At 37.2% G+C, this 26,106-nt stretch overlaps 1 protein-coding gene across 3 annotated transcripts in view; it reads left to right on the plus strand.

The window, feature by feature from the left end:
- Window positions 1-26,106, plus strand: part of FAM83B (family with sequence similarity 83 member B) — a 56,045-nt gene that overhangs the window by 691 nt on the left and 29,248 nt on the right. For 2 of the 3 annotated variants that reach the window (XM_042016923.1, XM_042016922.1), the window contains exon 2: window positions 4,221-4,724. In XM_042016923.1, coding sequence (XP_041872857.1) covers window positions 4,281-4,724 — 444 coding nt within the window. In that variant the 5' untranslated portion in view covers window positions 4,221-4,280. Of the gene's footprint in view, window positions 1-3,741; window positions 3,872-4,220; window positions 4,725-26,106 lie in introns of those variants that run through there. The other variant, XM_042016924.1, reaches the window with a different exon arrangement.

Below are 26,106 nucleotides of genomic sequence, written 5' to 3' on the forward strand. Positions count from 1 at the left end.
CCAAAAAAAACAAACGCGCCACAAAACAAGCAAACAAACAAAAACAGAAAAAGAAGGAAAGCAGCAGGAACGCTTGCGGTGTTGTTTTTCACTTGGATTTGATGGCCTTTGTATTCACAGAAAATGTAATTTCGTTAATAATTAAATAATTGCCTGTCACTGCTTAATGTAAGGTAATTATTATTTATTCTTGATACAATTCTTTAATAGGTTGGTGGAAGGCAGGTGTCATAAAACGCCTGTTTGTTGTCTTAAAGGTTGGTCATGCCAGGCCCTTAAGCCGTGGGGAGGCTCCTTGACAGAGCTGTGGGCCAGACGTGCTCAGGTGGATGTCCCAAAAACGATACCTGAGAGTACGCAACAGCTTGCAGCAAGGTGTTCCCGAGGTTTAAATTTCATGGCAAGGTTGAAACTTTATGTAGAAACTGTCAAAGTTACCATCTTTCCATTGGAAAAGAGATAAGGACATCCTGAGGAGAGCACCATGACCAGGCCCTTGCCAAGGACTGGCTGTATGAGCCTGAGGTTAGAGCTGCTCCGTAAAGTTGCTGAATAGGAAATTTTTCAAATCCTGTGAATATTAGTATGGCAGGGAAGTTCCTTGTCTCTAGTACTAGCCTGGAACCCTTGTAGAATGTTGTATAGTTTTCTTTAGTGGACATTTGTCATCTGCTGCATTTGTGAAGTCTGGGATACTCTCCAGATCTTTCTGTATAAAGGCACAGTTACATCTTTCTCATAAAAAAAGGTCTTCTCTTGCTAGGTTCCTGGCAATGGCATTAGAAAGGTCTGAGCATGTTGTTAATAGAAGGACAAGATGATCACATCAATGCCGGGTTCAGAATTTGTGTACTTCAGCAGAAGTTTCAGTTTTAGCAGCTCCATTGGAGTTCAAATTCAATTTAAGCCCATTAATGGCACTTACTAAAAAAGTTTTATGTGATTGAACCCTGTGTTCAAACAGAAGATGGCTGATATGCTGGGCTGGCATTAACAGCTAAGGTTATTTCTCAGAGGCTAAACAACAACTTTCCTGGTGCTGGTAAAATTTGTAATCATGTACATAAAGTGTGATAAAGATCTGTAAGCCTCCAGAGATGGGCCTCATTCTGCACAACCTTGCTAATATAATTGTTGACCTGAGGAGGACCTTTGAAGAATCAAGTTTATTATGCAGAAATCACAATACATAGTTGAAGAAAACACCAAAAAGTTTATTTAAGAGTTTTGTCTAAATCTCTGCCTCTTTATGCAAAGTAATACGGTTTCATAGCTTCAGTTTCTACAAAGTAGCTCTTACCTTTTAAGGAGGAAAATACCTATGTCAAGACATCTAGAGCTTTTGTCAAATATACCTGAAGCCATTGTTTTAGTTTGGGAGTTCTCTTTTGTTTTGTATTAATGTATCTCATGCTGATGTCCTTAATTTCAAAAAACAGGATTAAAATTTTTTCATTTGTCTCAAGTGTTCTGTGATTTATTTCCACGCTGGCAAATTTTACATTTACTTTCTTAAATTAATGTGCACTGCTTTAAGCTTTTTTGTAAACAGCACTTGTAAATCAAACATCAACTTCAAAGACGTTCACTGTAAAATGACTATTCTTGTTTGGAAGATGCTGCACCAGAAGTCTCACCTTTCCATGGTTACTTATATGTATACACTACTTTCAGGATAAGTCTGAGCATAAGTTGCTGTATTTGACCTCTGCCACAATTAATTAATTCATTATATTCAATGAAAAGTCAAGCAATGTACTGTACTGTTGTGAAAAACAAATGAAAGAACCAAACCAAATAAAAGAAATGCATGTGAGGCAGAACACACATGCAATCATTTTTAGCCTTTTATTTATTCATAGCATTCAATATTTGATATTGCACAATGTTACATATTAAGTATAGTCCTGTTCCCTTAAGTTATTTTCAAAGAACAGAATGGGAAAAAGAAAAAATGAATTCAGACAGGCTTTTGAAATAAACACATCTTTCTCAGCTGTATATATGCAGTCAGTGGAAAAAATTCTATTTTAGAAGTATTTCCATTCCAAAGTAGTAAGAATTTTAGAAATATCTTTCACTTGTCTTTGTAAAATCATATTTATTCTTAAATATCATAATAAGACTGACTTTTAAGACTGACTGTGTTACTACAGTGACTAGAGAATTACTTGTCCTGGAGGGCCCTAAAAGAAGGTTGTATTGGAATCTCAGTAAATCGCCTGTATTAGCATTCAGACTCTTCAGAACAACTCAGCTGAGTACCTGCATTTTGTACTCTCGGTTGTTCTTCATTCTTTATCTAAAATGTCTTGAAAACCTGGTCCAGATGATTGGGCCAGTCCTGATGTGTGACTGTTTTAATTTTACAGTATGTTAAGAGTTTAATCTTTGTCTGTCTTGCCTGTACTGTGTGCTAAGTTCTCGATCACCTTCTGCCACAGGCTGTATCTGCATCTGTAAGAAGGGAAATGGTATCACTCCTGTTTTATAACATTTCACTTCTGTTAGTGAGAGCAGTGTAGAACAAAGCCCTGAGTGGCTGTCAGAGGAATACATGTAGTTCTCAGTTGGGGGGAGAGCAGTCAGATAGATCCCTTTCGTGTTCTGCTTTCCAGTTCACCACAAAGAGCTACTCTTGGAGCAGCCAGGAACACTCCTTTCCCCCAGGCTCGAAAGCAATCCTATCTGGGAAGATCTGCCCTGCTACTTGGCTGAGAGACAGGATTCAAATGGAATTATTCCATATGACATGCTGATGCCAGCTTCAGATCTGGATTTGTGTTTCTTGGTCTTTTTTTTTAACCTCAGACTCCCCAAGTTTCCTATAAATCTTGGTTTAATTGAACATTTAATTGGTTTTTGAAGTATGAGTAGTTATGGAGATTTTTATTGTCATTCCTTTAGGTTAATACAGCTAATTTACATTTCCTTTTGGGAAGATTTAAACTGTTCCCGACAGTGGAAAGCAATTGCACTGTTTGCAAAAATATCAGGAAGGTCTTGATGGGAAGAGGGAATTAAGTTACATTTATATGCCAGTAAACGAAATCAGGACTCCCTATGACTATTTGCTGTTATACTTCTATACTATTAATTAGGCTTGTAGGGAAACCCAACGTTAACTTTCAAGCTATCAAGGTTTTTCTAGCTATTCTGCCTTCATTGCATGTTCTTCCTACTTCTGCAGTCTTTTTCTTAAGCTTCATGCCCTAGCCCTGACAGATGGAAGCCCATCTTTCTATTTTACATGGCTATGCTGATGCTGCTGTCAGGAAACACCTCCCCACCTTTGTCTGGTGACTTACTGAGGGTTGCAGAAACATGAAGGAAGAAACACTGGCTATTTGTTCTCCCTATATCTTAAATCCCAAATGTGCAGCACAAAGCAACCCTCTCAGACCCTGTTAAATGAAATAAAAAAAGTATGAGTTTATAAAACATCAGCAGTAAACAGCTTGTTATTAATGTTTTGAAAAAAAAATTAAGATTAAAGCAGCCGCTCCTTTTGGCAGAAGGAATGAGCAGGGTGGAAACTAGACATCAAATTGCTGATTCAGAGTTTGATCCCAGATGTGGGAGGATAAATCTTTCTGGAGTTCCTCATAACTCACTGAAATGAGGTAGGCTGGTCCTGCTTGGGCGCAACAAATGGATTAGATCAGCATGGGAGAACAGATAGATAAGGAGAAGTACCTGAATGATTGTGGTTTCAAGGAAGCCAAAGAAAAGAGATGCGTTGCAGAGACAGTAATGCATCAAAAAGTAGGAAATTTAATTGGTTTCTGAAGTGTTTGTTTGAACAGTACTCAGTTGTTACAAAGGGGGTTTTGAAACACGGCCTATGATAGTGTACTGGAACATGCATTGGGTATGTATTGGTGTTACTGGTACAGGTGTTCGGTGTGCTATGAGCTCTGACATAGCTTGTAATATCAGAACTTCTTAAAATCACTGAATTATGTGTTCAGTTTACTTTATGTAAAAGCTCGTTGGCTATCTCTCTAATATATTGTCTTTCTATTTAATATTTATCTCTTTAATATTTAATATTTGGTAATACTAGTCCCTGAGCCTTTTCAAAATGTTTTTAAATTCTTGGAAGATGCTAGAAAAACTTGAGCAACTTTGCCAGAAAAGTATTTTAGTTAATAACTGTGTGTGTATCATAGATATCTAGAAATATTCTGATTGTTTTCTTACTTACTTTCTCTTTGCAGATACATTTCGTCAGCTCATTAATGGAAGCTTAGAAGACTTTATACAAAATATACGTGAAAATGGAAACTTCATCTTTGCTATCATCCTTACATGATGAATGCAGATCAGACAACTATATTGAACCTCATTACAAGGAGTGGTACCGAATAGCTATTGATGCTCTGATTGAAGGAGGTTTAGAAGCCTACAAAGAATTTCTTTCCAAAGAGAGATGCTCAGAATTCCTAGCAGATGAGGAAATTGATTATATTTTGAACAATGTTCACAAACTTCCCCAAAACACAATTTATTCCTCTAATCATTCCATTGATGACACCTCTTCCTCGGGAACCTACTGGCCCATTGAATCAGATGTGGAAGCTCCAAATCTTGACTTAGGTTGGCCCTATCTGATGCCTGGAATTTCTGGTGGAACAAATATTGATCTGCTTTTTCATCCACCACGAGCACAGCCTTACACCATAAAGGAGACTGTTCGGAAGATGATACGAGATGCAAGAAAGGTAAACATGAAAAAGCATATTGGGAAAAAAGTGGCAATAATAATAATCTAGTTCGTGTTTTATTACAGGGGGATTTTTACTTTTATTTTTGCCCTGGCAGGAAAAAATTACCTGGTTGCTCACAATTCAGTCAGAAAAGTTTTCCCAGACTGAGATCAGTCCTTTGGTGTCACATGCACCAGTGTTACTCACCTTAATTCAGAGGGATCAGGGGTTAATTGGAGGGATTAATTAATACTACCATTATAATGAATAATTACCTTTTACTGTAATGCTGACCAGTGCATGAGAATTTCGTAGATAATGAGCACAACTCTTCTTTGCCTTCAGTTGAATATACATCAAGTGATACAATTCTGTATAACTTCAGATGTTTCTCTCTTGCATCAGTGGGAGCATGCATTGCTTTGGCATGGCAGACAGTTACAAGGAAACAACACCTCGGTGTACATCTGACTCACGTATTTTGAGAGTCAGGTTTTGTGATTTTTATATGTCCTTGCAGAAATCGAAGCAAACTCAGAATGAAAAAAACGAACTAGACTTAGGAAAGAAGGAAATAGATTTTACTTGTGTATCTTGCCTTCATTTCTGATTAATGATTAGAGATTTGGACATTTTTCCAAATATATTTGTCTCCATTTAAGGGGACTTATGTCTTGAGTTTCCTACAGCACACCCAGTGTACACCTTAGTGGCAGAATGTTGTATGTACAAACCGCTTTTGCTTTCAGTGTGTCAGTTTAAAACATCTTAAGTTTTAAAAAATGTCATTTAAAAATATCAAAAAATGTATTAATATGCAGATCTGTTTGACACAGGGGCATAATACCTCTTTAACAGGTATAACAGAGTTTCAGAAGTATTTCTAGCAAGTATGTCAAACTCACAAATTTTCCCCATGAAATACAATTGTGTTCTGCGTGACTCTATGAGCTTTAAATTGGTAGAATGGGCTCTAGCTCACATACATATGTAAACACTTCAGGGGCTGAAATATGCGTGTAAATGTGTGCAGTAGAAATGGACTGAACAGGGCAGGGCAGGGAAGGATGGCCTCTTTTTACAATGTCTCTGCTATATTTAGATAACGCATACAATTTGTTGCCATAATAGAGTTATCACTAAGCCTTTTATCCTACAGTTTATGATTTGGTATGACTGTATGCTCAAGGAAGAGTTAATTAATTCCCTCCCTCTTTGTCCCTTTCTGAGTGAGATTTGGTGTTTTCTGTTTTGGTATGCAGTGAGACTTGACTGAATTACCCAAAATAACTCTGTCAATGGCAGCTCCTGACCTACCAATGTATCTATCCGCTGTAAGGGAAACAACAAAACCACTGTTAACTCTATTGAGAAGGCTAGTTCAGTTTTGCTACAAGGTCTTGAAATACCATGAATTTAGGCCATTCCCCCTTACTTGCTCCTTGGAATGCAGCTATAGAAAAAAATTAGGTGTGACTTAGATTGGCCCTATCTGATGCCTGGAATTTCTGGTGGCTTGCTTTGCTTTGGAAGAAAGTTGAATGCATAGTATATTGGCTCCCTGATGTGCTTGTGGTGCTTCCACATTATAAAGAGGATGTTTTATGTGTGTCACTGTCAAATCTGACAGCTGAAAGGTTTGTTTAGTTGATCAGCACAACCTCAACAACCATAACACTTTTGATACAAGTGATACAGGTTGGTTGCTTCAGGGACCAGCAATTAAATCTAAGAGACATAGTGTTGTTCAGCCTCTTCTGTCTGCGGATGCATAGAAAAGTTTAAAGTATTTCTAAGTAAGGAAGTGAAGTATCTAAAACATACTTACAGTAGGGAAGCACTTTGTAAACAGCCTAGCACACTTCTCGTAAGCCACTTAAAAAATGTAGTTATATTAACCAGGGTTCTTTGTTATGTAGTAGTGGAGATGTGTAGTCTTAAGAATACTGAAAGACAATAGGATAATGTTACACATGGAAAACAGAAAGCTTTAAAGAATAAATCAGCAAATCATGTTCAGCCAACACATCTCTAAGCCAAATCTATGGTAATTTCAGCAAACTTCTGTGTGAAAATAAACAGGCTGTTGGAGGTGGGCATATTCATACCACCTAAATTTAAGCTCCAAACCTGAGTGGCTGAGTTCAGGCATTGATTTCCCTGGGCTACCTGAGAGCTCAGTGTAGTAGAAAACCAGCTCCTATCAGGGCAAGGCAGAGAATGTTTCTGCACTGATTCACTCTGTGAAGGAACCCATTTGATGTGTATTTATATGTATAAACTATCCCAAAAATTCATGAAGGAGACTGAGCCACTTGAAACCTAGATGCTTTTGAATACTGGGAGATCTATAAGGATAAGATGACACTATTAGTGGACTTTGTCTTGACCTCTTTCATGCTTGATGCATCACAGTGTCACTCCTTAAAATGATTATTACCTATGTTAATTTTGACCTTAAGAAGATGTTGTAAACAACATTAAGCAACTTGGTTGCTGACTGAATTTTTTCCTGACTAAAGAGGAAAATAATTTGTAAGACCATGCTACACTAGACTAAAACCTGTGACTATAGAAAAGTGTTGTAATAAAATCTTGTCACATATTTCTTGCATATGTAATCAGCATAAAAATTACAGACATTGCCTTCATTGTAAAGTACATTGTACAGTACAATATAATAATGGAATTCTTACAGAAAAGGATCAAGACTGTTAAATCCTAGAAAAATGAGCGAACCGTTTAAAAGAGATGAATCCATGCTTGTGATACATGTTTCTGAAGTTATGTTAGAGCAGAGAAACTATTGTACACAGCATGGCATTACATTGTCATCTATATACTACAGTACTTTTGTGGGATAGATGTGATGTTAGCAGAGTGCCTTAGGTCAAACCAAGATGTCAACAAAATGGGCTTACAGTTGGTGTAACTAGACCTCATCTCTAAATGATACAGCTTGCCAGCCACCCTCCTCTGTCAACATAACCTGTGCTCACACAAGGAAGCTGTGTGGCGTGACTGTGTCGACTGGGGAGACATGAGTCTTTTTCGCATGTTGATATAAGCATGTGAGCAAAAAGCACTGCAAGGTCGGCCTGACCTTAATGATGGAGACTTTTGTAAACAAGCTGGTAACCTTATTTCTCTTATGTTTTGGAGGTTTCTGCCTTTAATCACTTGCAGGTTTCCGGCTTCTCTGAAGCTTCAGGTGCTCCTACAGCCTGACTCATCATGGCTGGGCTGTCTGAACAGCAACTGATAATGTTTAGCAGTTTTTACTGAGAAGATTATTCATCTGGGAAATTTTATCAAGATCATTACTCATCTGTGTCAGGTTGTAGTGGGTAGATGCTGGTTAACATGAAACTTCCTTCTTTTAGTACAGAGTAACACAGAGACATCAGTAATTAGGTGTTCTCTCCCTCTGTGACTTTTCATAAGAGTTGCCTCAAAACCATCAGTCATGAGGCTTGTACATGTGTGCAAGAAATACCTTGTACTGTTTTCTCAGGTGTGATTGACAGGGTGAGGCAACAGGGAAAGGACAGGACAGAGCACCAAAGGGACCTTCTGGCAGTGTAGTTTTCTCTTATACAGTAATTAAATTCCTCTTTCGACCATGGAGACGTTCCTACACAGTTTTAGAAAAAAGGCACAGTTCAGACTAATATCCAAATAAGGATCTGCTCTTCCTAGAGAGAATTAAAACCTGTTTTTTAAAGAACCATGTTGTATAGACAACCCAAGGGTTGCTGGTTTGTAGCACAGGCCAGAAAACACTTAAAGACTTTCCTGACATGCTTTTGGGATTTATGATGGAATGTTTGAAGTTACGCATTATTCACAATATACACGATACTTTTCACTGATTTTATTTTATTCAGATAGACTAGCAGTCATAAGCCTGGGTTCATGAAGTCAGTGACATTTGTAAGAATTTTTTAAAAATATAATTGCTTAGAAGCTTAAATAAAAATTTAGATGGTTAGTGTATTACCATTTTGGACAATTAAAAAAGGCTTTGTTTGTTTGCTGAAAAGGTTTGTTTGCTGAAATACTCATGATTGGGGTTTTTAATGAGAAAAGTTGCAAAACTTGGACCCTTGGGAAAGAATTATGTTATACACTGTGAATGAGTGTAACTTGTTATTAGTCTTGCTGGACACACTGTAGGTAAGCACCTACTCAAAATGTCTTCCTTTGAATTCTTGTGAGAGAGAGTTATGTACTAAATGTAATGCCTGCGTTGTTTTCTAAAGCAGTGGACCTAGTCAAATAAAAACAGTTGACTCATTTTAAAAATATATAAAAAGGAAAATATTTTCTTTTACTTTTTTTTTAAATTTTATTTTGTATTGTTTCAGGCAAGAGTAAAATGTGTTTTCTGAAACAGAAAAAAATTTTTCATTATTAATTCATTATTATTGGCTATTAATTAGTATTTTTGTTCATTATTAATTCACTATTATTTACTGTTGATCTCATTTGGTCATGTGTATAATACAATAATAATAGTCTAGTACTGGCTGCAGTCTAGTATGAAAGAAAATCAAATTCTTACATACTTATATGAAGAGTGATGTTCCTATACAGAAAAAAACTTGTAGAATATGGATATGTTGAGCAATCTTTTATTACTCTTTCAACAATGCTCTTTGCCAGCTATTTTAAATATAGTTTGAACACAGACTGGAACAATGATAATGAATTGTGCTTGTGGCAATACTTGTCTTAGCTCACTAATTGCATCAGTTCAGGCAGATGAGAGAGGGACTGCACTTAAAAACCAGAGCAATCTGCTGAATTCAGGGAGACAGAATAGATAAATGCAGTAGTTTTCCCACTCAGACATTTTTTGTACTATCTATAAAGTGTTTGCTAATCAGTGGATATCTTTTTTTAAGATGAGAGTAAGACATAGAAGTACTCAGTTTCCAGCTGAAAACATATAGGCAGCATTTTCCCTGCCAAGATACTCTGCCCCACAAGGATTTCAGAAGGTGCCTTTTGGTTCGGGTGCTCTGCTGAAGGGTGAATTCATCATTAACTTCCTCTCAGCTTCTGTTAAAAGACTTCCCGATAGTTGAAAATCAGCATGGCAGCCATGTGTATGATTCCCAGGTGAAACATAGTTTTTAGTTTGTGATAGATTTATTTCAGAAAGTGAGATCGTGTCCCAGCTTTTCTAATCACTCAAGAGTACATGCCATGCGTTGGGAGAGGACTTGTCTTACTCGTGTGAGCCAGTATCAATTTTTTGTCATCACAAAGTAGTGCTGCTCACAATAAGTAATTATTTCAGGCATTTTCTCTGCTTGGATTTGCCTGCAGAGTCTTCACACTATTTTGTGTGCCTGTCCTCTCCCTGCTGTCCTGCTCTCCCCATGTAAGGGTAGTCCTAGAGCAGGCACAGCAGAGCACTCACAGTGCAGGCAGAGAGGACTGCCATCGATGGGACACATCTGCAAGCAGTTTTATAATCTGGAAAACCTGGGGCTTTTGTGAAATGCAATTCTTACATGCAGTTGCTCTAAACATGAAACCGGCAATTTTTCCTGGTAGTGCTCCTGTTACGTGGGAAGGATCCAAAACTGAAAAGCAAGCACAGTGCAGAGCCTGAGGAGTGGGAATCTTTGAGAACATAATTTTTAATTAGTTGTGGTAGTTTTTTATTCATTGGTTTCTATCTTTGCAAGACTTTTGACATCTTCAATACTCGTATTAGAAGATGTAATTAAATAATTTATAGGTATTGCCATTTTTATGTCATAGCTGTGCTAATGTGTTATCAAAATACCACACTCCATGATGAATTTAAAAATGGAATAGGGAAGATTAAAGGCCAGATATTGCAGGCAGCTGTATTTCTTTATTAATGTCTGTCTCATTCACATACATATGAGAAGTAAGCGTACACATATGCGTTGTAGCAGTTCCTTTCATTAAAGCATTTTCTGTCATTGACATTAATCTCTGTCAGTCAAAACAAAAGTGCCATTAAGAAGTCATTTACGCTTTTTGCACATTCACTAGATTAAAGTGTTCTTTATCATATTCAACAGTAACTTTGTACTACATTATGCTGAAGCAATTACAGATCAAAATATGCTATACATATAGGACTGTTGATTTAAAATAATTTTGCCCAGGCAGAATGCTTCTTTCAGTGCCCAGACTAGTGTCTTTGGGTTCTGTCCCTTTCCTTTTCTTGCTTGTCAAAAAAATACAGATAATGTTGAAGTGCTATTTTTGTTCATCTGAATTCCTCTCCTGGAGAGATCTCCATTTTTCTATATTTTTTTTCAGCCAGGAAACAATCTTGCCTGAAGAACTATAGCCTTAATCACTTCACATTCATAAATCCATAAGCCTTTTTTCATCTTTTGCGGTTTTAGCGTAGCTTTTGAACTCACGATAGCTTTCCAACATAGCCAGTGATGCTCTGAGGGGACACATTTAGGGTGATTTTAAACTTTGAATTTGTTATATATTGAATTTGGAAAATAAAATATTATATTATATGTGGTAGAATTTTAAATGAACATAGCTTGGTGTGCAGATGCCTGCAATACTGCAGCAGTATTTGTGTAACACGGTGTGATAGGATCTACATAGAAAGTGGAGAAGTACTGACAAAACAAAAGAAGTTCAAAATTTCCCATTCTTCTGTTTGGAAGGAGTGGGATTGCATGCCAGTGAGTTACATGTATTAAGTTTTCTCATATATCAGATCTTAGTGCAAGCATCTACTTCACTTGTAATTATTTCAGAACAATTTGCTTAACGCTGCATTATTTTCCTTGAGGAGTACTGCAGGTATTCCAGTACAGATAATAGAAGGGTCAAAGTACACTTCTCTTATTTACCTCTTAAAAGAGGTGCAGACCTCGCCACAGATAGCTGTGTAATCATGCCTTCCATTTTAGCCTGATAATAGAGTATGTCTATAACCACTTTTTAATAAAGATACAACAAAATTGTAAGAGAAGTTAAAGTCCACATTTTCAGAAGTGCTGTCAGCATGCCTGAGACCTCAGAGGGCTTTTGCTCTGTAAAACCCAACTGTAATTTACCTTTGGAAGGAAGAAAGCGTTGGCCATCACAACCATAACAGGGTGTAACTGGTGCTGAGCTTGCTGCTTTACCATAGGATCTGCAGACATCCATAAAATGACTCACCTCAATAGAACTGTTCAAAATAAATAAATGCAAGATCTGGCCGTGGCTTGCTTGATCAACAGTTAATAATTTTTCAGTATACAGTCCACTGATCAGTAAGCCAGCTGAGTTTATAGTAGTGTTATTTGCATTATAAATACAGAATTATAAGCAACCAAACTGGCTATGTCTGCTTTCCTTGCCTTTGTTTGTCATCTTTTCCAATATCTTAGGTGGTGTTTTTCTGAAGCAATAAACATTATTATGTTTTGCTGCCTGTCTATATATCATACATGTTACTGGTGTCATAGTCTTCCTGATTGGTGCCAGTCAGTACAGACATACCACTACTAAAATATGAACAGGAGATTCAGAATTGATATGCTCTCCTTTATTCTTAGCTAGCGAAGAACATAGCCAAAGTGTGTGCAGTTTTGTAGATGAGACTACTGAGACACATTGTGTATTAAATGAATATAAATCAAAAAGCCTGAGAGTATTATACATTAGCAAACAGTACTCAGAACAAGTAGGGGCCATTTTTTATTTTCTTGCCTCTGTGGTTTTATTGATGATAAAAATTACAGTTGTGCATTTGTAGTTATGCAGGCCAATTTCTGACGAACATCAGTACTTCCCAGATAAAAGCTGCAAACCATAGCTTTGTAATGCTTACTTTTCAAATATGTTTGTGAAAGCATGAAGCATTTCTTAGCTTCAGATAAGGAGGGTGTATCTTTAAGATGTATACAGGATGTTCTCATACCTTATCTCGGAGCGGGTTATCTTAACCAGTTCTGGCTCTTGGTCTGGAGTGCTTGTGCTGACTGCCCAGAAGATGTATGGTGTGAGGGAACCAGAACAGATTCCTCAAAAACAGGGTCCATGATGATCGCTGCTTTCCCCAGCAAGGCATGTGGGCTTGTAACCGCCTTCAAAAAACTTTCTGGTGCTTCTTTTTACCGGGGATTTTTGCTAACTGCAGCACCAGATCTCCTCAGGCCTTTTCACATCTGCCAGTGATCCTTCTGTCAGAGAGGAAGCTGGGTGATAGGATAATAGGAGAAGTTATGCACCATATCTCTTAGAGATGAAAAGAAAACTTTGAGATCGGCATCATCCACTAGCAATCAGGCTCGAACAGTAGCACAGGATTGTGTGTTCAGGTGGCCAAATAGGTGTGCCTTCAGTTCAAATGGCAGATAGAACATCTCAGCCTTATTTTCATGCTGTTTCCTGGAGCTGCAGGCACTCTTTGCCAAGAAGGCTGCACTTCAGCTCAATAAACTCCCTTTATGGCTTAAGCACTAGGTAAAGCACTAAGACGTCACCTTTGAATTCAGGTGACTCTGAGTGGCATCAGCCCACTCAGAATTGTAGTTAGTGTTTTTCTTTAGGCTTTTGATGCTTGATAAGCCAGAAATAATATTGAGGATGAGATGAAATAACCAGCGCAGAAGAAAATTATGGTTCCCAGTGGGACCTTTCTCAAGAAATGCCCACTAAGGGACTAAGCTCTTCTTAAGCTGTGCAGAATTCCCTGCTAGTGAGCTCTGCCTTCTGATAAGAGGCATCAGAGGCAGCAAACAGAAGTTACAGTGTCAAGCCAGCAAAACTGATTTGCTTCAAATGCCAGGGAGATACTGCTTGTCAAAGCAACTAGGTCTCCATCCAGCATGACAGAGCACAGTAATATCTGAAGCTGTCTGCTGTTCTGATAATTTACTGTCACTGACTAATGGTGGATTAGCTCAGGCACGCAGTAATTGCCTGAAAAGCCCTGTTAAGGGCATGGGGTTTTTTTAAGTAAGAGGAAGGCCTCTGTGGCTGCATGGAATATGTTTGATACAGATCAGTAACCTGTGTTTTCTGAGGATGGGCCTAAAAATATAGCCATCTAAAGGTCTAATTCTTACAGCAGTATGTACTCTTAACAAGTCTACAGAAAGTTGCTTTAAAATGTAACAAAAACTATGTTATTTTGCTCAAAGGATATATACTTTTGGAATGAGAAGACCAAGCATAGTGGTGAAACTGGGAACTATGACTGATTCTTCTATTTGTTTATTTGCTATCACCCTATTTCATGTTTTAGCATAACATGAGCACCAGTAATATCACTGTATTTTCTAATGGATTTTATGATGCATGATACGATTGCAGTAATATCATCATCTATTCTGTTAATGAACTCTAGAGTATTGAATATCAGTAAGCCACTTGTGCCAGAAATCTCATTAGTCAGATGATTTGATTTCTTATGCATAAGTTTAATGATGAAAGTTCAGTCCAGATCTGAAGTGCCATGATAAAATACTGCAATCTCCTCTTACAGGATTTCTGTCCCAAGTAAAGGCTCTGTACTTTGTCTTGAAGTTAGAGGAGTTAAACAGTGTCTTTGCAATGAGTTCTTTAGAGCCCAGGAAGCTCTTGTGTGTACATGTCAGAGCCTTTCAAAGCCAGAGCTCCAGGTGCTTTTTGGAGGAAGGAAAATGAAGGAAAAGATTTGCTGTTCTTGGGTATTGAGAAAGGCATGTCAGAGGAGCAGGGATCCCTGGCAGTCCTTTCAGTTGATTCTTAATAGAAACCAGTGCAGCAACTAAACACTGTTTAGACCTTCTGAGGCACCATAACACTCTGGAGCCTGCACCCAGGGTGAAAATGTTGGCAGCTTGAGGTTACTGGAGTCTTAGAACATCATGTGGAAGGGGACAGCTTAAGAGATACAGATGGATCAATGTTTGAATCAGCTGGGCTCTACTCTGTGGTGGGGAGCATTGATCAGAAGTAACTCCCTGAGAATCTGTATCTATCAAAGGAGTGGGAGTAAGGCACAAAAGCTGTGCATACTGAAGTGACCATACTTACAGTATGATAGGAAACCATCATACATACATTTTTGGTCTTAGTTCTTCTTTCCTTTCCCTCCCTCTTTGTCCCCGTCTCCAGCTCTATCCTTTGGACAGCCCTATCTCCTCTGTCTTTTCTCCTTTCATTCTGCACCTCAGACAGAGGTGAACATTTGCTGCCTGCTCTAGACACTTCTGGCATCTTTCTGGAAGGCAGTTCCAGGTGTGACATCTGGGAGTAATAATCTCCCTCTTAGGTCAATAAAGAAATGTGGCTGCCCTGGACAATGCCAGTCAGCATCCCTGAAGACAGTGCTTGCAGTACAGTGTTTGTGTCTTTTCCCCATCCTCTGTCACTTCCAGTGAGAACTTACAAAACACCAACATGATGTTAGAAACACAGCAATGCTTTTGAATTGCTAGTCAAATCAAATTCATTGCCAGGTTTCTGATTTTTATTATAAATTGCATATCTGATATTAAATATTGGGGCGGTAGATTTTCTGAACAGGACTGTCTTACTGATGTTTTTGGCAAAAATGACGAAGTTTAGAGATCGAGCAATTGTGTATCAGAAATGACAGTAGGCTATTGATTACAACCGTGATTTCTATACACACTTGATTTTCATCTCATTTTAACAAACAATACATCTAATAAAACTTGACAAGAATTTTTGGGGGGTATATTTAGTAAAGGGCAGAGAGACAGAAATATAATATCTGCTCAAAGAAGACACTTTTTTTTCTTCAAGCAAAATTAGATCCCTTATTCTCAGAGGATTTAAATACTGTAATTTGTGCCCATGAGAGGTTCCATTAACTTCACATGCATATGTTTGCAGGATTGATGCCTAGGGATATGGCCATATATCATTAAGGATCTGATTTTGAATGTTTAATTAATCTCTTTCTCGTAAATCATGCCACAGTACATTCGTAGTACAAAATGAGCTACATCTTCAGGTGATTGCATTCATTGTTAGCAACTAAAAAAAGAATAATGTGTGTCCAATCAGATTGCTGTAATTCTTTTATTCTAAATAAAAACTGTGGTGAATAATTGAATATCTGAAAGCCAAGCTAAGCCATGAAACCAATGGAATGTTTTCCTTTCCCCAGATGCTATTCCATCCCTTTACTGATCCTTGCATTCAGGCCCAGGTCCTGCAGAAGCAGGATGGATGCACATATGAATGTTACAGAAGATAGGCTGGTCCTTTCAAAAGAAATACAAGAGCGAGACTTATCATGTTGATACATAAAGAGCAAGATCAGATTTTGCCAATATAGAATGTCTGTCAAAGAACATTTTATTCCATAGTTTGCTGTAAATGGCCTCAACCAAAATGATTAAGTCCTCTGCTAGCTAACCCTAACAGTTTATACCGGGGATACAGGCCTTACTATATTCTGCCAACATTACACGTTTACTGAGCTTATGTACACTGCAAGGAAAATTCCATGGAAAAGTTTCTCAATTTGTACTCTTAAGGCTTTAAAAATGATTTCAAAATGTTTTGCAAAAAGCACACGTGCACTTTGTCATGCATGCTGGCATACAAGTAAGAAAAACAAAAGAAAAACCAGTAAGAAGTGAACATCTGGAATTTAGTTATTGTGGTAGAACTGTCCAAAATAGTTTATGGATTTTGGTTTTTAATGCTCTGTATTCTTAAATTAAAACAATCACCTCAAGAAATGGACAGTTATGACATGTTGATACAATATAGTGTGTACACAGGTGTACCTATTTTGAATTTTCTTAGCGGTGTTTCAAAAAATTCTAGGGATCAGAACTTTATAATCTGCTAAATTCTGTGGAGAGACATTGCTCATTCTGTCTGAATTTAATTATACAAAGTAGTCCTTTGAGATAAAAAGTAAAAGAAGAAAGCATTTCAGTTTAATGGTTTACTGTTCAGTTCATAACCCAGCTATCTATTTTTAAGGTAGTAGACTGCACATAACAAAAATACATATAATTTGAAAAGGGAAAAAGATCTAATTTCTGAAATATGTAATAATAATATTTTAATGCAGGCTTTTTTAATGAAGTTAAAAAGCTGAGTACTCTATCTGAAAGCATCATTAGAAGATGATCTTGTCGAACTTTTTTCCACAGAATGTAATTAGTTTCAAAATACCACAAAAAGGTAGGTGTTTAAAGATTTTTGGGGATTTTCAGCTAGGTACATTTGTTGAAACATTCTAGGAGCACAGTTATAGTTATCTGTTGTGGAAATATGATGCTGAATGAGAAACCAAAAGCTGTGGCATTTTAATTCCAAATACAGAAATCTTTCTGGCTTGTTTCAAAGAAGTAACAGTGGCATTGTTGGCTGCCTTTCATTTCACCCCGATGTTCACACAGACTTTCTAGTTTTAAAAACTCAAACCGAACTTGGTCAGAGCTGCTTGTTGTTATATAGTGTGTGGGGGGATTCATAATACATATAGTGCATGCAAAAAGAAACAGACATAGGTTTAAGCATAATTTTTCCTTGCTCAGTAGATATAAATTTGGGCAGTCTCTTTGATCAGTCTTGACTGACTGTGTATCAAAAATCTGAAATTTTTCCCAAAGAAAAGAAATCCCTGATATGGTACAAAAAAGCTTCTTATCATTGCCTGTTGGAGGCATTGCTGGCCTAACAGCGGAGATGTTTCTGATAATTACGCTAAATATATTCGTGTTTGGAGATTATGAAAGAAATCACTTTGACCAGAATTTAAGCTACTTCTCTAGTGAGTAGAAATGTGGAAATATAGAAGGCATCGTAACATAAAAATTAAAAATAATCCAGTAATTTGTTGTTTCGTTTTGTTGTTGTTGTTGTTGTTGGTTTTTTTGATTATTGACTTCCACTGACTGTCATAAATTACAGTAAAAATACACTGGCTTGTATTTTTTCTTTTTCAACAGCTATGAATGAAGCCATTACAGTGTAAGTAATAAGCATTGAACTGTTCTGGTTTTGTTTTTAAATTGCTGATCTGTGGCTCTAAATTGGATTTTGGCCTGAAACAGTAAAAATGTAAAGCATCCTCTTTGGATCAATTTTATGATTATCAAATATATATACCAAATAGGAGAAATCTCTTTACCTGTTGAAAAAAAGAAGAAAAAGCTGACATTAAATATTTTTCAATAATCTGTATTAACAGGTTACAAAATATTTATATAAATAAATACACAGACACACACACTGGAATTTCACTGAATAGCTGGCTGTCAGCAGCTGCCACAGGCTGAAATGCAAAACACCTGTAAATATGATGTATGGCAAAAATCTTTAATTGTAATTATGAACATAGTTAACTAAATGAATGCATTATGAAAATTGAGAATGGTATTTTACTTAGGACATTTTAATTAATTTCAAAGTCATGGTTGGTTCTTGAAGGTCAGCGGGTTATCCAGGAAGGATTTTAATGGTAATAAAACTGTACACTCCTTTTTCCTTCCTTTCTCAAATTTGTTCAAAACCACAAAACCAAGAAAATCTCAACTTAAATGTTTCATTTGTTTTCAAGTTGTAAAATATTCCTTAGTGTTTCAAAGAATCTGCAGTTTGTGCTTCCTTGGGTTTTTTTAGGCATGATTTGGGGTTCTCTGTGCCTGGGAATTTGAAGTGAGTTGCTCATTGCACTGTGTCTAGTGAGAATTCCTATGCTCCAGGTTCATTCCCCCAAAATCCCAGTGGCAGGGCTTTAGTTTTGAACTCATTCATAGAAACACAGTCTCCCCTCAAGACCAGCAGTTATTCTGGTATTTTAATAAATGCAATTTTTTTCTATAAAGCAATCTTCTGTCCTTCTTGATTATATGCTGCTGCTTGTACTGTGTTCATGTGTCTTCTTCATGAGCCTTGTCATTGCTTTCCTTTCCAGATACGATTTTCTAGTTGATTTTACTGAGAATTGTTTTGAAAAAGAGCTGGGTAAACATGAGCCTGTGATGAGTGTTTGTATCCTTTAAAAACTTGGAGCTTTTTTGGCCTCTCCCTATTCATCTTTGTAGCCATTTCTGGACTGCAGAATCAGCAGAGGCTGATAAAACTGAGAGATTCACAGGTTTCAATGTCAGAAGGGACCCTTATGATGATGACATCTGACTCCCTGCACAACACAAGCCTGATGGTGTTGCATCTTCGAAGAGCTGATGTTAAGAATAAATCTGACCTTAAAACACGTGGGTGCTAGTCTTACCGTCAACACTTCTGGGTAACTAATTCGTAATTGCTCAGGAGATAATTTTTTCTTAGGACAACCACATTTCTCTAAATGATGGAATTTGCTTGAGGAAACCCGTATTACAAGCCCAGACCAAGCCTGCTTGTATCTCATCACTCAACATGACAGTCAGCCAAAAGAGAAGGTGCAGAGACTTCTAAATGCAGGACTGGAGGGTGAGGTGAGGCTCGGGCTGCTTCGTAGCTGCAGGGGTTGCTTTCATAGGGACCTTGGGATGCTCAGCCTCTCCACAAGCACTGGCTGTTGGCCTCTGAGAATCTGCTCACGCAGCAGGGATCAGTGCACAAGGACACTCCTGAGGAGCAGGGTGTCTTCACCTCCTTGGAGCATCACCTTAGCGTGACTAGACTGTTTCCAGTAGCAAAGCTCATTAGCAATGGGCTGACTCAGGTGTCCCTGCACAGGACAGCAGCATGACATGCACATACACACGCCCTGTGTATGTTCAGTTTCCCAGATAAAAATAGGTGCTATGTTCCCACATTTATGGAATGCTTTGTGCTTTACAGAGATGAGCTCTCTGTGTGCATTTAAGTGTTAATTTACGAGGAATTTAAAAAGATGCTTATTTTTTCTGGTAATTTTTCCGGAGTCTTTTATGACAGAGAAGTAGTAGAAGCAGACTTCAGTAAGTTTCTGGTTTTTTAATTGTGCCAGGGATGATTCAGGAGGTTGTAAATAACATTACTCTATTAAAAATATATTTCTATGCTAATATCTTCTAGAACTGGATAAAATGGGAGTGATTTACATGTTTCTCTAGTTCCTGCATTTGTATGCATTCAAAGGTCTTTTGCATCCTTTAAAATTTTTTTTTGTTTGTATGTTTTTGCTGAATATAAAAGTTTTGTGATTAAATACATTGGTCTAGGACTTGGAAGACTTGTATACAAATTGCTTGTAGAACATAGACTCCTCACCTATAAATATAAATATTATCTCAGAGTAATTTGTGAACACATATACATAGTTTGGGGTACTCGTGCTAGGGGTAGGGAACACAGTTTCAAGTGCTTAAGGGAAATCTCCCTTTTTTAGGTGCTTGCAATGGTTTAAAACTTTATGTTTTGCATCAACCTTTTGTGTATTTGTTTTGTCCATAAGATTGTTTGTTTGTTATAGAGCATTCAAGCAGAAATATTTCAGTAATACCCAAATATGAAACAGAGTTGTTTGCTTCTCCATTATCTGCCAATGTTCTGATGTTACTTTTTTTCTCACAATGTTCCTCTATGCATCACTGAGAAACAAGAAAATAACTTTTTTGTTGTTCACTTGAAATAGTGTTTCTAATTTAGGTCGCATTTCAGCAAACAGTCACCCACAGAAGTGTCATGAAAATCTTACCTTTGCATACCTGACTCTCGTTTCATTGCAAAAATTGTTCCTATGTCAGTGAAAATTATGTATATTGCATTTCTAAGATTGAAAAGAGATTGGAGTATCTTTTAATTACCAACTGCTGGTCACAGTTAACCAAAAATTATAATAAACTCTCTGAAAAATTCCTTCCTGATGGCTGTACCTCAAATCTCATGTGAGTGCGTACTGCACCAACATCTGAAAGCAGATTCAGAATTACAGGGAAAGACTCTGAAGATTGAGAAAAGATGTGCACCTTTTTAAGTGAGCAAGTAAAAAGGATAAAAGGTGTCTTGTTATTACATCTGAAATTATTACTCTTTTTTTTTTTATCAATGCAATGCTGGTTTGAAACTTTTTATCCAAAGGAAAGAGGCAAATAATAAAATTTCGTTTTTTCAGTCAATGTGTGTGCATGTGCATGCAATCCTCTACATGCACATGTACACACGGTGCTACAGAGAAGTGTGGATTCCAGGCATGCAGACATGCACAGGGAGCATAGCAGTCTGGGATGGGGAGAGGCTTTCTGGCATTAACACGGAGTGGGCAGCTTACTGAAGGGAAGATGTTTCCTGAGATCTGAGAGGTACTTCGTAAGAACAAATATTTATTTGAAAGGCACTAGTTTGAATCAAAAAGCAACCGTTTACAAAATGTTCTTGGAATAAAATGTTTACCTCTCCTCTACGTATTGCAGGTTCTCATCTCCATTCTTATTTCAAGCAACTAAAGTTATCTAGTATATTTGGCTGTTAGCATGCTTGGCACATTTTCCAACAGAGCCAATTTGCCAACAGAATGTAGCTTAATGTAAATCCATGGGTGGTTTGGTCAGTGGTGTTTCTGCTTTTGCTCCTTATTATGAGAAGGTTCTGCTTTTGATGGCAAAAGAAGTGAATTTTCCTCTCCGCCCCTCATGTTTCCTAGCATATGTAATTTTGAGGTACATAGCTTTTCAACACAGGAATGTTTTGTGGCTGCAGGGAATTCACTGGCACAAATAGGCCGTGATTCTCGCAAAGAAAGCTAGTGAAGAGCTGCAGTAAGTGCCCCTGAGACTGATTTTCTTCTTCCTCCATTCTTAAATCCAGGTATCTGCTGTGATGTTTTGGAGGATACTGCCTTGCTCTAGCAAGGGGTTTTGCATTTCTTGCAGATGTTCAGCAGGCTTCCTGATTAGATCTCTGATTATCATTACCCAAATGGAGGTTAGGTGTGTGTGTGAACTGGCATGCAATGCACATCAGGAGGAATATTTTGTGGAAAGGGGAATGCTCTCACATACATGGAGCTGTAAAGTGGAAGATTTGTGATAACATGTTTCTTTTCTACTCATTAAAAAACCCCTATTAACTTGCCATGTTGGTCACTAGCTCAGTTGAATATAAAGGGTTCAGTTGCTTGCACAGTGATAACTCATTTATTTGAATAATTGTTCATTTTAATGATTCTTGAATGAGTGCTTCATTATGCATCCTATCCTTGTGAGAATGAGAAAAATGAGAGGAGCAGGGGAGCATGGGATGACAGTGCCCATCTGTGGCTGAGGCAGATGGAATCTGGATCGTGGAAGGAAGTCTTGCAGCCTGGCTGTGTGTCTGCTCCTCCCCAGATGTGTCCTGGAAGTGGCCTAGGGCTCTGATTTAAGAAAACATTATGAATACACTTAGTAAGCTTTTAACCATTAAAAATAAACTTTTACATTTAAATGGAAAGAGTATTAAATAGCAAAGATGGAGTATTATAAATACCTGATCAGACTTTATCGCGAAGATCAAATAATCATTCCTCTGATTTTGCATAATTGCAGTATCAAATTGCAAGTGATGAATTAATACCTCTGTGCTCTTGTGGAAGAGCTGTACGCAGATCAGTGGAAGCTGATGCTAACGGCATTTACAAAATAATAGTGTCACCAAGATAATTCTTAAGCTGTATGACTTCTTGCTTGACAAAGATGGTTATGCAAAAGTCAGCTCACACAGAGGCAAAAGATCAGTTGAGCAAAAACCTGGCAGAAACGAATAAGAAAGAAATGTTTCTTTAAATTTTTTTAACTTCTGTCTTTGAATTCCCTTTCTTATCCCTTGACTTGCACTCCCTCAAATACCTCACTACCTGTGGAAGATTCACGCTTGAACAACAGTTGTCAGGTTTCACTTTAAAAGCTTTTAGAGGGTTTAAAAATTGAAATAATTTTTATAAATATGATGCTTTTAAAGCATAGCATTGGTACTGAAATTATAACTCTTTAGTAATAATTTTACTTGTAATTCTTTTATTGTTTTATTTTTTAAGTGCTGCATTTGATTCAGGAATTAAATTCTGTTTAGTACCTTGTTTAGTTCCAATTCACTATTCACTCCGCTGGGGCTACAAGAATTGCAGCATTACTTATCTTTTTCATTTCAGTCTGCTTCACAGGAGGTTTGAGCTGGGTTTTTATAATTGCTTCCCTACTATTTCAGACATCTTGCTCCATATGTTAATGTGCATAAAAATGTGAATCTGTTTTCTTCCTGAAAAGCTGCACATAATTACTTATTAACAAGATTAATCTATTCTTATCTTTAGGACGTTCTGCTGATGCTTTCAAACTAGTCTGCAATTATTTTTTCGTTTAATCTATAGTAAATAATCTAGCATGCCAGGGTAATGGATTTCACCTGAGGATCTGAACATGATTTGCAGACAACAATTAATTAATTAGTTTCAAAACCTGTCTTTAAAATAGGTGAAATTGAAATGCAGTCTGCCAGCACACAGTCATTAGCAGTATGTTGCACAAGTCGCTGTGGCTGCTCTGTGAGCAGGTGGTGTAATCTGCTTCTCATGAGTATCAGGGAAGGTTCCTGCTCAATTGGCAGCATGTTTAAAAAGTAAATAGTTTAAATCATCTGATTGGGTTGCTTACTGGCATTCAGATGTAACTATGTGCCATATGGACTTATGTAGGCATACATTATGCCTCTAGTATATGTTTCAGAATACTGATCTGACATCATTGCTGTTGCTTTTTTTTGCAACATAAATGTTACTACGGGTGTTGTCCAGGCATGCTATTTTTACTTATAAATGCATTTTACTATGTCATGTAGCTAAACTGGAAAAATTTTAAATGTGAACAGAGAATCTGGCAGAACTAAACCCTGCAGAAACTTTTTATTATTCATCCTCTTGTATTTATACCAGAGGATCACTGGCCTTCCTCTGTAGTGACCCATCACTGACCTGTGACCAGTAATTTTAAACAGCCTGCATTCTGTATTTTTCTGGTTTACCCTAACCATATTACTGCTTGAGTTGACCTCCTTAAACATATTTAGGTACATCTATAAAAATTGAAATTAGTGGCATTTAAGCAAATAGTAGTTGTAGCAGGAAGCAAAAGCTTTATTGTGAATATCATAAGGGTATAGTCATAAAATGTGTAATAAAAAGGGAGGTATTTTTAAGCTTGTATAAAATGTGCAGGAACCCATTTTAAGCCCACATTCGGTATCCAATATCAGGGTTTTTTTGCAGTCTCAAATTTAAATGAGTTTGGAGTTCCTCCCTTGAAAGAGGGAAGAAGGGACAGGAAGGGAGAAAGCAAGAATTAAGGGAATGAAGTGGTAGAGGAGAAGGAGGGGGAAGAGGGAAGTGAGGCAAAGGCAGTCACAGAAGGAAGGGAAGGTGGTAACAGAAGTAGGCCATAATAGTCTGTAAATTATAGTGGGTTTGCTTCCACTTCTGTGACAGCAGTATAAAAATCTTTAATAACATTGAGCCTTAAAAGGTGCTAGAAACATGCAATCAAAATGTTTTCACTGGACAACTGCTTTAAACATCTAGCCAATGACCAGTCCTTAAGTGTGTACCTCATGTGTCTATTACTGACTCTCAGTCACGTTTGAAGCTGAATACGAAAGCTGTATTTTGAAAAAGGATGAAATAAGCAATATTTGAAAAGGTGTTTTCCAATTTACCCTTCCCTAAATATGTGATTTAAACTATCCAGGTCTGCTAATTGTAGCTGCAACAAGTATAGTCTATTGAAGTAGACTGTAATGTTCCTCTTAACCTTCTTAACCTAAAGAAATTATTGCTACTTTCCAAAGAATAACTGGAGCCTCTGTTGAAACTTCCTTTCTTCACTTCGATATTACCTTCTCTAGACCATGAACTAGAGGAGGTTTTTAACCAGAATTGGTTCAGTTCTTAGTTGGTGTTCTATGGATATATAACAATGTCTTCTGCAAGGACTCCCAATATTTTATTTCTCTTTTTCTTCTACATTTGTCTCCGAAACACTTTCTCTAGCAGTGTTCCTTCGGATTATGCAGTCTACATTTTGGTAGAAGTTTCAACTGTCTATAGAGGACTAACCTGCAACAATTAATGAACTAATTAGGACTTGTTTCTCAGTATTAAGGTGATTAAGTCAGTTATATCATCAGGTCATGCTCACTGGTCTGTAAGCTTTCACTGATTTGAAATTTGCTGATTTAACTTTTTTTTTTAATTGGGCACTGCCTACGAAAATACATTTGTTTTCTCTTGGATGCAATGTCTTTCATGTTAGAAAGTATTAGCCTTCATATTAGTTTGTGTTTACTTGATGCAAGGTTACCGTGGTATAAGACTCATGGGCTTAACAGTGCATGGCTTACAAGTCTTCCAGAACTGTATGCTTTTATTTTTCCACATGCTAAAAATGTTGATAGGCCATCCGTGCGGACTGTGCTTAACATACTGCATATAGGCATTCCAAAGTCCATCTTTCCAAATCATAAGCCACTCTGAAACATATTGGGTTTGTCTGCGGACTTAGATCCACCAAAATTTTCACATGCATAGAAATGCAAAAATAAGTGTTTCCTGCTTTTGAGACACTTACTTTCATCTAACTCCATTCTTTTCCGGCATCTACTATGGAGTCAGTCAGCACTGTTTCCATCCCTGTGTTATGTACCTGCCTTTCTTTTTTGATTCTCTTCTTTTGTGCAAATTGTAACTGTTGTACCTACTTATTCTTGTAAGTAAGAGCAAGGAATTTCAGGCAGTATTATAGAATTGAACTACATAGTTATGTTTTACTGGAATTTTTTTTTGTCTAAAACATACATATATACTAGCAGAAGCATTGAAACTCATGCAGGATATTTTAAATATGTAGCTTATTTATAAAATATGAATATTAGATATTCAGCTCTTCCTATTTCATTTAGTTTCAGAAACTATTTACTATTAAGTTTACTCTGGAGTTTGCTATTAAGATCTCAAAACAGTACACAGCTCCTGCATAAGCAAACCTAAAAGCAAAATTATCGTTCCTGGTCTAGAAAAGTCAGTCTGAACCATCTCTTCTTCCTATAAACCTGCCTTTGACAAAGAGAATCTTTCATTGTTTCCAAGTATCTAATTAACAAATGCCAACAAAGTTCTGTACTTTAAGAAATGCTTTTGTCATGTAAGTTAAAATTTACAGCCTGTAAGTGTTCATTAATATTGTGGGGTTTCATACACTGTCAAGTGTTTTTCCATATATAAGCTCTCAGGAAGAGGGGGTTTAGTGTTGAAAATGTGTTTATACGGGATTCCTGAGGAAACCAAGTGAAGCAGTGGGAAGGCAGACTGACTCAGAACATCAGTCCATTCCCCATCTAAGAAACCCCACCAAAATGTACTGTTAAAGGTGGCAAACCCCCAAAATATTCTCTAGAATTTTTACCTAGGTTAGCTGAAATCTCATACATTTACTTTGACTCTTTGATAAGCAGTCAA

The sequence above is a fragment of the Corvus kubaryi genome, unplaced genomic scaffold (assembly GCF_017639235.1).
Source record: "Corvus kubaryi isolate FWS band 111438036 unplaced genomic scaffold, C.kubaryi_AGA036_p1.0 split3-73, whole genome shotgun sequence".
NCBI classification, from domain to species: domain Eukaryota; kingdom Metazoa; phylum Chordata; class Aves; order Passeriformes; family Corvidae; genus Corvus; species Corvus kubaryi.